This window comes from Nicotiana sylvestris, chromosome 1 (assembly GCF_000393655.2).
Source record: "Nicotiana sylvestris chromosome 1, ASM39365v2, whole genome shotgun sequence".
In the NCBI taxonomy this organism is placed as follows: domain Eukaryota; kingdom Viridiplantae; phylum Streptophyta; class Magnoliopsida; order Solanales; family Solanaceae; genus Nicotiana; species Nicotiana sylvestris.
In genome coordinates, this window is record NC_091057.1 from 107,276,842 (window position 1) to 107,290,225 (window position 13,384).

A 13,384-nucleotide genomic window follows, 5' to 3' on the forward strand; every position below is an offset into this window, starting at 1 on the left:
GATAAAGATAATAATTTTTATGTTAGGAGTAGTGTGCAAGCTCACTTGGATACTATTAAAACAATACTTTAGAAATAACTATATATTTTAAAGTGGATTGTGGCTCTTAAAGTACATAATTTCACAAAAACACCTTTGGAGGTGTTGGCCATATTGCGGACATCCGACATCCTTTGGGACCTTCAATTTTATACTCCCTTTGTCCCAATTTATGTGATCGAATTCGAGAGTGAAAATAGAAATTCAAGTTCCGCCATCATCCTTGACCAAAGGAAAAATTATTAAATCCTTACAACGTTATAAATGAATCAGTACAACAGTAAGCATAAACTAATAACGGAAAGGATTTGTAGAAACTATTCTAAGCCTTTCCAAAAGTTGAGAAAGCAATTACTGCAAGATCACCTAACACATATACAGCAAGTGCTTCCGTCCAATAGTCTGTTTTAGGAATCAACTAGGGAGTTTTACTTAATGTAAAACAGAATTGACATCTACTGACTTATACTTGCAGCATAATGATGTGGATACAATAAGCTTATTCTTCAGCAGTAGCACTTGCTGCACTCAGGTCCACTGACAAGTCAACGACCTAAACAAAAGAAAAATGCATGAATAAACAACTAATATGGCATAGAAATGTCAATAAACAACGACCATTCACGCAATGTCAAAAGAAAGAAGATATATTTGTCAAACAGTAGAAGATAATAAGTTTAATTAGAAACCCTTTTCGCCATAAACTTTTGATAAGTTATTCGAACAAAAGGGTGTTTTGTTGTTGATAGATGAAGACTCAAGTTCATCAGCATATTTTGATGATGCATCGATATACAATGTGTGTGTGTCCGCGTGTTCCCTATCAATAATACTAGCTATATTCTATGACCAATTAATGCCTCCAACATTTCTTTAGTTGAAGGCATCATTGTCAACCTTATGTCAGTCAACATGCATGCACGTGAGTCTTGATATATGTGCTATGTAACTACCGCATATCGTCAATTGAAAAGTCATCGGATAACCAAACTAAAACTAGAGTCTTACCTTTCCCGTTATCTTGCTGTACATGTCTAGCACATCCATTACCGTGGACTCAAAGTGTGTTGTTGAATCATAGCTCTGCAAGAAAGGATAGTGCATAGCGATTAGATCAGAAAACAAATTTCAACTATGAACTGCAGAATAATGTATATAGAGACATTGGAGGGGCAGGAAAGATTCTACCATAAAGTACATTAGGAAGTGTGATTTAAGTTGAAACGACTACACATATGTTAACTCTATATGCAAGAGAAAGCATGCCTAAGCTTGTAAGACATTACTATTATAATTAATTTTCCGCCTCAGTGGTATTACTAGAAGATGAAGAACGGTTCCCTCGAGTGGCAGTAATTTCACATAATGTGGGACAAGGTTCAGTAAGTCAGAGGAAGAAAATCAAAGTGTCCAATCTGTTTCCAGTGATGCTTCTATAGCATTAGGAACAAACGCATAAAATATCTTCTAATTCCACAGGAGAATTAAAAGCTTGTTGTACTAATAAGTAATAACACAAACATATCTCTTTATATATTTCACAAGAAATAGTTGTAAGGAAAAGAATAGAAACTAGCTACGAAAATTGGAACTTACTTTAGATATGAAACAATTATCAGCAGCAGAGTCATGTGAAGGTACGAATCTGTCATAAGTTTCATAAAATATCTCATCTACAGGCCCAAGTATGTCTACCCCAGGCTTCAGTTCTGTCTCAGGGTCATCAGTTTCAGCTTCTGTCGAAACAAAGGCAATATATTTCCCTTTTGGAGCAACATTGTGGGAGTAGGAACAGCAGAACAGGTACCTGTAACCGGCATGTTGAATAAGTCACTCTGAATTTTCTTACAAATTTCTCCAAACAGCAGAACAGGTATAGTGAACATGTAATGAAGTCTAGGATTTAATAAACAGTGGCAGTCACTTCTCAACTATTGTCTAGAGAAAAGAGGACTTAGTTACAAGTCAGTGGCATATCATAAGTAAGGTCAAAGTTAGGATGCTTTATACTCTTTATCTTTAGAAGAAGAAAGCTTGCACTGTCAAGACATCCCGCTAAAGACCATAGTACACCACGCAATAGGATATGATAATTCAGTAGACTATCTGGAAGCCTAGAAAACATACATGTCTGATTTGCGACCAAGTTGCTTCTGCGGTAGAATGACCTGGGCTGAATGAGAATCATTAGTGTCAGGGATTGGATGGCTCATTATACAAATTGCACGAGCAACTTTTCCCACCTTCTGGACCTGCATTATGTATTGATACAAATAAATTGTCAACAGAAATAACCAATCTGATCCTTTTTTCTGCTCAGCAGATGATTAAGCAAATTCTCAAGACATGAATCCACAGTGCAGAAAGCCTGGACATATTAGTTTTTCCGAAATTGTTAATTATACCTTATCAGGTAAATAGGAGGGATCACAAACAACTTTCTTGCATTTAGCAGTTTCTCCTTCAGAAGTCACACCAACTACTTTTCCATTTTCATCAAACTCTACCTGCAATTCCAAACCTGAGTGTTCGTATAAACTTCAAATTTAATTCAATGAGTATGTAAGCCATGTAGAATTCTTCAGCATTTGATGTAGAGCAGCCAGCTGAGTGCATGATCATCTCAGCTTTCCTTATAAAACAATATGCCATACTTAAAATTACAATATGAGGTTATGTAATCCTGATCCCATTTTAGAATTGTTTTTCCCATCAGGAGAGAAGAGGTGTAGATGTTAGGTCACATTCTGGATGCTAAAACATTTGTGAAACTTACCTTGTATGGTGATAGTTAAGCATCCAAATGAGCTACAGTTGGTTTTGATGATTACCTTACACTGTGGCTTGTTAAGCATGTAAGTTCCACCATAAACTGCACTCAAACGTGCAAACGCCTGAAAACATGTGCACCAATCAGATACAGAAAAAAATTAATTAGATTTGCTCAGATATGACTGACAAAAGATATCCAAGGAGACAAACCTGTGGTAATTCTCCCAGTCCATACATTGGATAAATATAGGGGGATCCTGCTTGAAAGCGTGCTAAAGACTCTGCATATAGCTTTAAAAACCAAGAGACGAAGTAGCCATTAAGTAATTCTTTAAACAAAGAATTTCGATAGTAGCAAATAATCCTCTCATAAGCAAAAGGAAAGAGGAAAAGGAATCCTTGTTCAAGCACTGTTCATCCAAGTGTCAAGCTTAGTTTATGTCAAAAAGAAGAAGGCATAACTTAGCTTATGTAATCAAACAATTTGGTTTCGTATGAGTTGCAAAAATAGTTCTATTCATATGAAAGGAAGTGGAATTATCATCACAGCATATTTCTAGCATTTGGCATTTCAATTATATATATCTTGATTGTGATAATGTATTCATTAGAGCATTTTATGGAAGACCTACCATAAGACTATCAGTCGACAACTCAATAGAGTAATCATAGTGTAGGACACATCTTAGATGATAGGATTATGTCATCACTCTATTTTACTTTGCAAAGGTCTTCGATCCATGGCAAGAGAGAGGAAACACAAAAGAGAAAAGAAGACTGATATCTTGATGCCGAAATCAAATCTCTGATCGTTTAAAAAACTGCATTTTCTGATTTGCATTATCAGTTGGCAAGACCATATTGATAAAGTTCTTGCAGTTATCTGAAAAAGTAAGAGATTTACCTCATCTAGTCTAGTAAAAAGGATATGATATCTACAACCAGAAGAGGGTTACATTTAATACCTAACCTAGAGTCTAGTAACCGAAGAGAGTTGGTGGTGGACATAAGAAGCAGTAATATATGAATAATTTAAGTATGCGGGTTTTCTCTCATCACATGAATAAATTTGCATGAGGCCGTACACTCCATATCTATAAAACATGGTAAAGTAGTAACTTCCTTAATTTCTTCTTGTTTCTCTCACGGTCATGGAATAAAGTATACCTATACCATGCTTTCAATCAGATTTAGTAACTAGAATAAGTCACACCTAGCTCATCAGCAATCACAAACCAGACATTTACACTGTCATGTCAATGTGAAGTTTTAAATGGCGTCAGAAGCAAAATAAGCTAGTGCTAAGATCTTCATCAAAACAATTTTATATACTTTCTGAAATACTAAGCTGAACAAGTCAAACTTAATTTGACACCTTTACTCTCTTTACGAAATCCATAGCTGGCTGGTCCAAATAGTTATCATCTGTATAGAGTGCCAAGGCATGTCCAATAAAGTCAATGGTATCAGCTTCAAGTTCATATTTCCTGCATAAACAATATTTGCCAAGAACAACTTACCAAAGAGTGGAAGAAACTGTTTCTAACTATATATTACTGGGTATGCAGCCTTCACCAATATGTTTAAGCAAGGCAATCAAAAACACATGAGGAAAGAAACTTTACGCAATGAATTCTTTTGCAGTGATTTTGTTCAAATCCATCCCTTCATGAGTTTTAGGATCACTCTCTTCAAAATCTTGCACATAAAGAAAAAACTTTCGAGCTCGGCGCTTTTCAAAGAGCCCCATCAATGGGGATTTCAGCGCTTCAACATCAGTTGCTGGAACTTTGTAGATCTAAAGATAGCAGTTTCACGAGAAAGTTATGTGAGAATAAGAAGTTTTCTACCAACAAAAATTGGAATGGAAGTTACACCTCATAGTGCTTTAACAAACATACCTTCCCTTTGTTGTACACAAAACTACCATCTACAGCCTTGAAGTTCAAATACTTGGTAACATCGGTGTGGATGAGCACACGGACCAAAGTTCCATTTGCCATTGCAAACTACAGGACATTAGGAAAAGCTCTAATTCCATACTTGTAAAGCATTTCATATAAATCTAATTATAGAGGCCAGTTATCAAACTAAACCAAATACAGTTTGGAAGTTGTCATGATAATAAAAGAACTCTTTCAAGCCCAACATCTTTATTTCTATAATTTCCTGGCCCTTTCATGAACATAATCTGTCATCAATAGGAAGTTAAGATTTTTTATGAACTTACCTAAAGAAGAGCCTACTCTCTAATTGCACTAGTGTATCTGGTTTCAATTTCCTTTACAATAAGGAGCATGCTGTTGAATCTACTTGTCTGTTTCAAGTGATTATTAGGGAAAAATATTCTAGAAAAGTGTTGAGTTATACCTTTAATTATCTGTAGATAATTTCTTACATATCATAACTACTGCAATATTAGCAATCTTCATAATGTGGTAAATTAGATCACATAAACATCTGAATGCTCTTGCCAACTTGTATGATCAGTCGGCATGAGTCTATAAAAAATGAAATAGTTGCTGTCTCAGGTTTTGAGTATTTGTTTCATTAATTTCTTTTGCCTCATCTTAAAGCGGAAATTTTCTTTGAACTGGCTATAAGCTCGTGATCTTCTATGGATAGATATAAGACTTCTATTACTTGCAGGCATATTAGCTTAAGCTGGTTGTGCAAACAATGATTATCAATCAGAACCTACAATTATGTGAATATTATTTGTTTCTATACCAACATCAAGATGCCTCAATCCTTTTAACTTTATCCATAAAAGGGAAGAAACAGGAATCAGAAGTCAAGAAATTGAGTGAATGGCAAAATGGACAATATAATATAGATAATGGAAAGATAAATAATCAAAATTAGTAAGAAACTGTGAACTATCTTACCTTGGGAATCATGTCAACATTGTATTCCTTACTCGTACCTAACTCTTCTGGTGGCTTGTCATTTCCCCTAAATCGTTTCCAAAGCTACACAAAATAACATGATATGTTATGCTGAGATTATTGGCAAGTGTAAAGTTGAAACTAGCACTAACTTATGCCAGACTTCCATTTACACCTCGTTTTCCAGTAAGTTTTAGTCCTCTCAGGAGTCAATACAGAACAGTAGTGATGAGCTATTCAAAATTCTTTGTGAGTATATAAGTTCTGCACTATTAGCAAAGATGTTACCTGGATTAGATTAAGTGAGCTTGACTCTCCTCCATAATAGTCATTTTTATCCATGTGTAGCACCTGGAGACAATCAGAGGTTAGACTTAAAGTTAGTGTTCAATTTTAAAAAGCGAAAGAAGATGTGTAAATATCTGAACTAGAATATATATAAATAATGAGCTTGATGATCTAAAGATTGGTAGACACCATAAATTGTCAATCAAATCCAGTAAACGGAGTTGCCAGTTTTTGTAATTAACAATGCCTAAGTATTCATACGGAATCAATATTAATAATAAAGACAGTAGGTGCACGTTTTAAATAAATCACTACTCCGTATAAGACATTTATAAGAAAATTCTTTAGATTTTCTACACACACTCTCATACATGTAATAAGATGATTTAAAAAAAGTATTAGTACTAATTAAGGAGGACTTGAAACGAAATGATTGAAACTAAAGAAGATGGAAAGAATATAGTTGTACTTTAAGGCCGTCAACAGAGAGAAGGCCGCTGAGGATGCATTCTTTGAGGCCGGTGCCCAGAACAATCACGTCGTATTCTTCATCCATAATTGATGATATGCTTTTTGTTGATCGTTACTGCCTTATGAAGTCTGATTATATGAATCAAATTGAATTGTCAGAAAATAAGAATGAGAGATCGATCGATCTAAGAAATGATTAAATGAGAATGAGAATGAGATTAATGGAAGTAAAGCAAAGAGGGCGGGAGAGTTAAGGAGGGAGAGCATGTGGCGGTTTCGGGTGTCATTTGTTAGAACGGGTCTTTAGCGCAACTTTAACCACAACCAGCCTCTCCCATAACTGAAATTTAACTTCTTTTTTTCCCAAAGTTATATTTCCGTTAATTATTTCTTTTTAATTTTGCACAAGCACAGCATATAGAGCTGTCAATATGGGGCCGGGCTAGCCTAGCCCACGTGGGCTTAAGCAATTGACGGGTTGGACTACGCTAGCCCGCCATTTTGATGGGCCTCATAATGGTCAACTCATTCCAGCCTTATGTGGGCTGTGGATCCCCACGGGCTGACCCATCATTTTTTTAAATATAATTTTATATTTTTTCTTTAAGTTCTAACCTAAAAAAAAATATAAAGTTACAAAAATCTTATTGGAAAATTTTTACAAAACTTAATACTTTTTATACTGTTCCAATATATGATAAACACTAAAAAAGTAAAAGACAAGACTAACATTTCATTCACTAAAAGTCAAAACTCAAAACAAACTATTCAAGAGAACGTCCATGATGTTTACGGGATATCTAACACATCAACTTCATTAAACACATTTGAATCCGCTTGTGAGAAGGTTGTCTTGATATCTTCACTTTCATCTACATCTACAATTCGTATGCAATATTAATTAGTTTAATATTAAAAATAATTAAAAAATTTAAAACTAATTAACGTTTTAAGACTTTGATCTTTTAATATGATGAGCTTAATAAACTTTAAGCTTGGATACTCTTCTTGATATTTTTTGGATCATATAATTTTTATATTTTATATATTTCAAATACATATTTTTATTAGGCCCATGAGCCGGCCCAACCAGGCCTCAATCAAGCCTCACGGGCCATGGGCTTACTCCGGGCCGGACTTAAAAATTTTATTTTTAAATGGGCTTCAAAAATTCTAGCACACCTCCGCTAAATCACGAGTTGGGATGGGATGGGCTCAAGCCCATATTCACGGCTCTAACAGCAGATCATATATTGTGCAACATGCTTGGTACCACCACTAAGTTCTTATTATAATTTTATTTTTGCTTTATGTTTAGTAGTAATAATATATTTGCAATGTTTACGTTGGGCCATCTGGTGAGTGTGTGGTGTAATAAATGGATACGTCGTCACAATAGCATTAAGTGGGAGTTTGGACATAAGAATTATAAAATTAAGTGGGTGTTTGGACATAAGAATTATAAAATTTTAAAAAAAGGTAAATATTTTTTTCAAATGAAAATAGTATTTGAAATTTAGAGTTGTGTTTGGATATGAATATAATTTTGGGCTATTTTTGAAGTTTTGCGAGTGATTTGAGTGAAAATTTTAAAAAACAGCTTTTTAAAGTTTTTTAAATTTTCAAAAATTTTGAAAATGCATCTTCAAGTGAAAATTGAAAATTTTATGGATAAACGCTGATTTCGAAAAAAACTGAAAAAAAATTTTAAAAAAAGAAAAAATTTCTTATGTCCAAACGGGCTCTAAAGGTTTCGTTGACTTGTTTAATTTTATTAATAAAAATATAACTTTTCCCGAATTAAAGATATAGTTTTGGCCTAGAGATAAATACATTATTTATTTAGGCCTTGTGCCTTTCATTCTTGTTTTATTTATTCAAACACTTGCCTCAATCTCATAGATTTTTTATTTTTTTAAAATTCTCGTTTCTTAATTTGCTATTATCGTATTTCTCGTTTTGTTATTACTTGCCATCAGTACTTCCGTAGTTTGCTAGCAGTACTTCTTTTATATTCTCTATTGCTTATTTGGATTTAGTTTTCTGAATATATTGTCTTACTATTACTTGCTATCGGTACCACTTTTATATTCTCTATTACTATCTTCGATTTAGTTTTCTAACTATATTGTCTTGCTATTACTTGCTATCAGGGCTTCTTCCATCTTCTTTAGCCGATGATCTATTGGAAACAGTCTATCTGCCCTTCCAAGGTAGGAGTAAGGTTGCGTACATCCTACCCTCCCCAGACTTCACTTGTGAGATTACACTAGGTTGTTGTTGTTGTTGTTAATACCCAATTTTACCTTCATATTTATAAAGTATTTCATATACTTTTAAATATTGCTTTGCACTATTATCCAATTTACAGGGGTTATATAAGTATTTTCTATAATTGTTAAAGCTTTAAAATTATTTTTTCTTGCATTTAAACTATTTAAATATTTATTAATTATCTCTTCAAATTATTTTTTAAAGTGATTTAATCATCCAATTTATCATTATATACCCTTGTGCATTTTATAATTTTATCTCTTTTTATATAATATATTTGCATTTTTTTATTTTGTCTATACTATTTACAATAATAGCCTATAAAACCTATATAATTACATTTATTGCATTATTTATGCCGAAAAGGTATTATTTTCTTTTTATAATATTAAGTTATTATTTTCAAGTATATTACTGAATAAATAATATTTTATTATTTATTAAATCATTTTTTACAAATTATTTTTAATAAATTTTATGTGTTTAAATTATAGCCCAATTTGGAACAAATTTCAGACCAAAGCTGGCTCAAACCATTAAGCCCATGGCATCCCACCTCTCAGCAGCCCAAACCAAATACCCCTTTATTAAATCTGGTCGCGACCCACTCCTGTTGGCCATCTCCCCCCCCCACCCCCCACTTTCTTTTTATCTCAGTCGTTGATCTCAGAGATCAATGGCCCACAAGCCATCTCCCCTCTTCTAATTAACCTCACCCCAAACCCTAGCCTCATTTTACCCGATCAGCCACCTCTATACTCTCTCAAACTTTCCCTCTTCTCACAAACCCTAGTCGTCGCCCCAATTCTTTTCAGAATCCAACCCATCCATGGATTCTTACCATGATTTACTTACCTTTCACGGATTATACCGTTGTTACCTGCGTAAATATGGTGTTACTTAGTACTTGTCCTTTTTTGGCAAGTACCAGTCTCCGATTCAAAGGAAATCGGCTTCACTTTCTAAGATTTGGACGATATTTCGTCTGTATACGTTCATAGCAAGGCTATGAGGGTCTGATTCACCGATATCGCTGGCCAATTTCTGATCCTTATCAAACTAGGGTTTACCTGGTTTCTTCTTCTAATCTGATTCTAAATTGATTTTTTTGCATATTCTTCTTTCCTTGTTTATGTTCAATTAACTGTATTTTCTTATTTGTGTGTTGATTTTTGCAGTTGTTCCATGTGTAATATTTACATTATATTCATTATTTTGAGCCTATAGTAATTTGTAAACAAAACAGTTTGGGAATTAGTGGAATGGGGAACGGGTATCCTTTAATTTTCGTATGAACAAGTAGAGAGCATGCCTATAGGGTCTACCTACTTTGTTTGCTACTTTGATTCGACATGCTTTATTTCTATACATTAATAGAAATCATGCCTATAAACTCAAGCACTTCACCTACTTAACTTGTCTAATACATGTACATCATCATAAGCATGTTTGTAAAAGTTTAAGTGCTCTACTTGTTCACATGTCTACTTCTATGCACTATTAGCTAGATAACATGCTTATAGGAACCAAATGTCAACAATTATTTGCTCAACATGTGCGATTGCAGTATGATAGCATGCCTATCGGATTATATGCTAATATTCATCCAGATACCATGTCTATATGGGCTTAATTGATTAACTGATCGACTGTTTTTGTCATTCTTATTACACTGCCCGCCTAGATAACATGCCTATAAAAATAAGCATGATCAAATTTCATTTAGATACCAACTATTAGAGAACCTGCCTATAAGATACTATTATTTGCTTAAAAAGCATGCCAATAGGATCAAACATGGGTAATTCTGAGTACCCAAGTGGTTTTACTGCCCCATTGCGCAAATCAGTTAGAGATCATGTCTATATATTTTATAATACCTGTAATCTGCAAGTTCGATAGTCTGAAACAGCAATACTGCCTGTAGGACGTTTTAAATTGGGATCATATAGTAGCCATGTCTATAGGACTTAACGACTCTAATATGCCTTGATTCTGAAATTGCGTACTGCCTAATATGAAATCTGCCCGCGTGCATTTGTTGCTTATGTGTGGAGGCTAACTTGAGTCGTTTATTGTCTTTATGTGTAGTCCTACATGTTTTGAATGTGCGCCTAATTTTATCTTTTGATTACCCTAAGTAAAGTCTTGTCACGAACCCAATTTCTCTCTGTAGGATGTTGTGATTGTTACGACCCAAACCGATGGGTTTCTACGGGCACCTGGTACCTTACTCAACCGAGTAACAACATAACATATCTTTTATATCATTCTATCATAGGTAAATGAATCGGAGTAAAGCAACAAACTTATACATATGCAGTACGAGCTTATAAGACCAAAAATGATCACTCGTATACTAAACATTGGCTGACAAGGCCATTCAATCTTTTACGTACATGACATATGTCTACAAACCTCTAAGAATACATAATTTTCATAAAGGTCGGGACAAAGTCCGGCCATACCAAACAATACACATCTAACTCATACTAACCAAACAAGAAACTCCGAAGCAAATGAAGTACACCAATATCTTCCACTGAGCTGATAGCCTACTTAGAGGGCTCTCGACCTGTCTATCGGGACCTGCGGGCCTGAAACGCAGCATCCCTGGGCAAAAGGGACGTCAGTACGATTATTGTACCGAGTGTTAGTACGAATAATGTACCGAGTATGTAAGGCACATAAATAAGTACATAAGAGATATGGAAGAAATATAGAGTATATGACTCAACTTGTAAGTCTGAATAACTTTGTAAATCATGAATTAATTATAGTATCATGCATATGCGTATAAATGTCATGTCGTGTATATGTACATGTTTCATAATATCACCAGCCTTTGAGGGCATCCCATCATATCATCTTGGCCACTATGGGCAAAATCATCAATGTATACCAGCTGATCAGATGGTGGTGCATATATAATGCCATAACCTTTCCCATATGCCATATACATATATATATACATACATATATACGCGTATATAACACCATCTAGTCATGGGTCAATGTACATGAATGCAATGCATGAAAATTACGTTAATAAAATCTTTCAGAATGTCATAAGACCATTTTGCCGTTGAGTAATATCATAACGTAAACTCTTTTCAACTTTTGTATTTTTTTTCTGAGACCCATGAACAGATGATAGAATATTATGACACATGAAAATTCAAGAACATAGATATCTCTAATACTTCTATGAATAGAGTCATTTATGGAATTTGTGCATTTGCTCGTTTTGTTTGTGTCGTATAGAACATGCCAAAATAAAGAAGGGATAGCCTTAACATACATGTCGATTCTCTTGACAATCCTCTAACACCCGTTAATTGCGACAAAACGTGGAACAAGATGTATGAAAGCTTGAAGCAATAATGTTTCTTATGCAAAGACCACCTGGGCAGAATTTTTCCTTCAGTAATTATAACATTAAAATGTATCCTTAACTATGAAAAAAGTTAGGAAAGTCTTGGTGAAGTTTGAAGAGATTATTCTTAACAGAAACGTTAGAAATGATTTACTAGAGTTATGGAAGCTTTTGTTAAAAGTCTTAGAATTTAAAGTGTTGCTGGGAAATGAAAATGTTAGGCATGACATGTCTTGTAACCAACATACTAGGTTGCCACATACTCTAAAATGACTAAGAGTCATTTATTTGGAAAGTGGCATGGCTGCCACGTTTTTTTTGGGGGAAATTTATAAATTTTTATCCACTTTTTAGTTAATTGGGTAATGTCCCGTTACCCGGTATTAACCAATTACCCTTATAATTAAGAATTATTTCCACTTATTTAAAATCTTACTCACTTTTCATATATCTTACTATTATGGCCATGTGGTACCTTGTATGGTACTTGATCACGCCCAACTATGCCTTATAAAAAGGATAATGCGGTCGTTGCAAATATAATTCGGTTTACAAGTCCGGAGTCGAATCCCACAAAGAACTAAGGCTTAGCTACAACTGTTCACTATCACCAAGAAGACAAGCTTGAACAGTTCCTAACTTATAGATATTTAGATTTTTGTGTTTAACTAATTGATTAACAAATTAAAATAATAAATTAACAACTAAAGATACTAAGAGTTAGAGACAAGATTAATGAGGCCTAGAGTTATGATTTCCCCAATTGTCGGAATCCTTCCCGCTATGTCTTCTATAATTTCGCCTAAGTATTCTCTACCGATCATGAGCACTCTTATTACCGTAAATCTCTCCCGAGTAATCACGACAATTTACTAGACGCACTCTCCCGAGCTACGCTAGCTGGCTTTTGATACAGCTCACTTCAGATCGCACCCAAGGCTTCGTTATCCCTAATCTCGCCTTTAAACCCTCGGTTATTGATCCCTCATATACTCTGGGAGTGGTGTTGTTCAACAATTACCTAAATATGCACTCTCTCCCGAGTTATGCATACTAAATAGGCACAACTAATTGAGAGCTCTTCAATTAACTACAATAAGAACGTAGTTGAACAAATAGAGATTATACTACGGCTCAATTATATAAAAACATAACAAGAATTTATCCTACAAAAGGTTCTATCAAAACTCTAGATAACAAATTAGCTATTCATAATAGTATGTAAAACTACAGTACTAAAAGTCATAACCAACAATGAAAAATTGGAAGAGGAAAG

At 34.3% G+C, this 13,384-nt stretch overlaps 1 protein-coding gene across 1 annotated transcript; it reads right to left on the reverse strand.

Annotated features, from left to right (window-relative positions):
• Positions 1–236: 236 nt before the first annotated feature.
• Positions 237–6,769, reverse strand: LOC104238329 (guanosine nucleotide diphosphate dissociation inhibitor At5g09550). Its single transcript, XM_009792688.2, has 13 exons — positions 6,457–6,769; positions 5,988–6,050; positions 5,700–5,783; positions 4,713–4,820; positions 4,437–4,609; positions 4,187–4,298; positions 3,022–3,102; positions 2,871–2,933; positions 2,445–2,546; positions 2,167–2,291; positions 1,636–1,846; positions 1,048–1,122; positions 237–592 (listed from the first exon to the last, which is right to left on the reverse strand). The coding sequence occupies exons 1-13, from the start codon at positions 6,541–6,543 to the stop codon at positions 539–541; spliced, it is 1,338 nt and encodes a 445-aa protein (XP_009790990.1). The 5' UTR covers positions 6,544–6,769; the 3' UTR covers positions 237–538.
• Between the last annotated feature and the right edge of the window lie 6,615 nt (positions 6,770–13,384).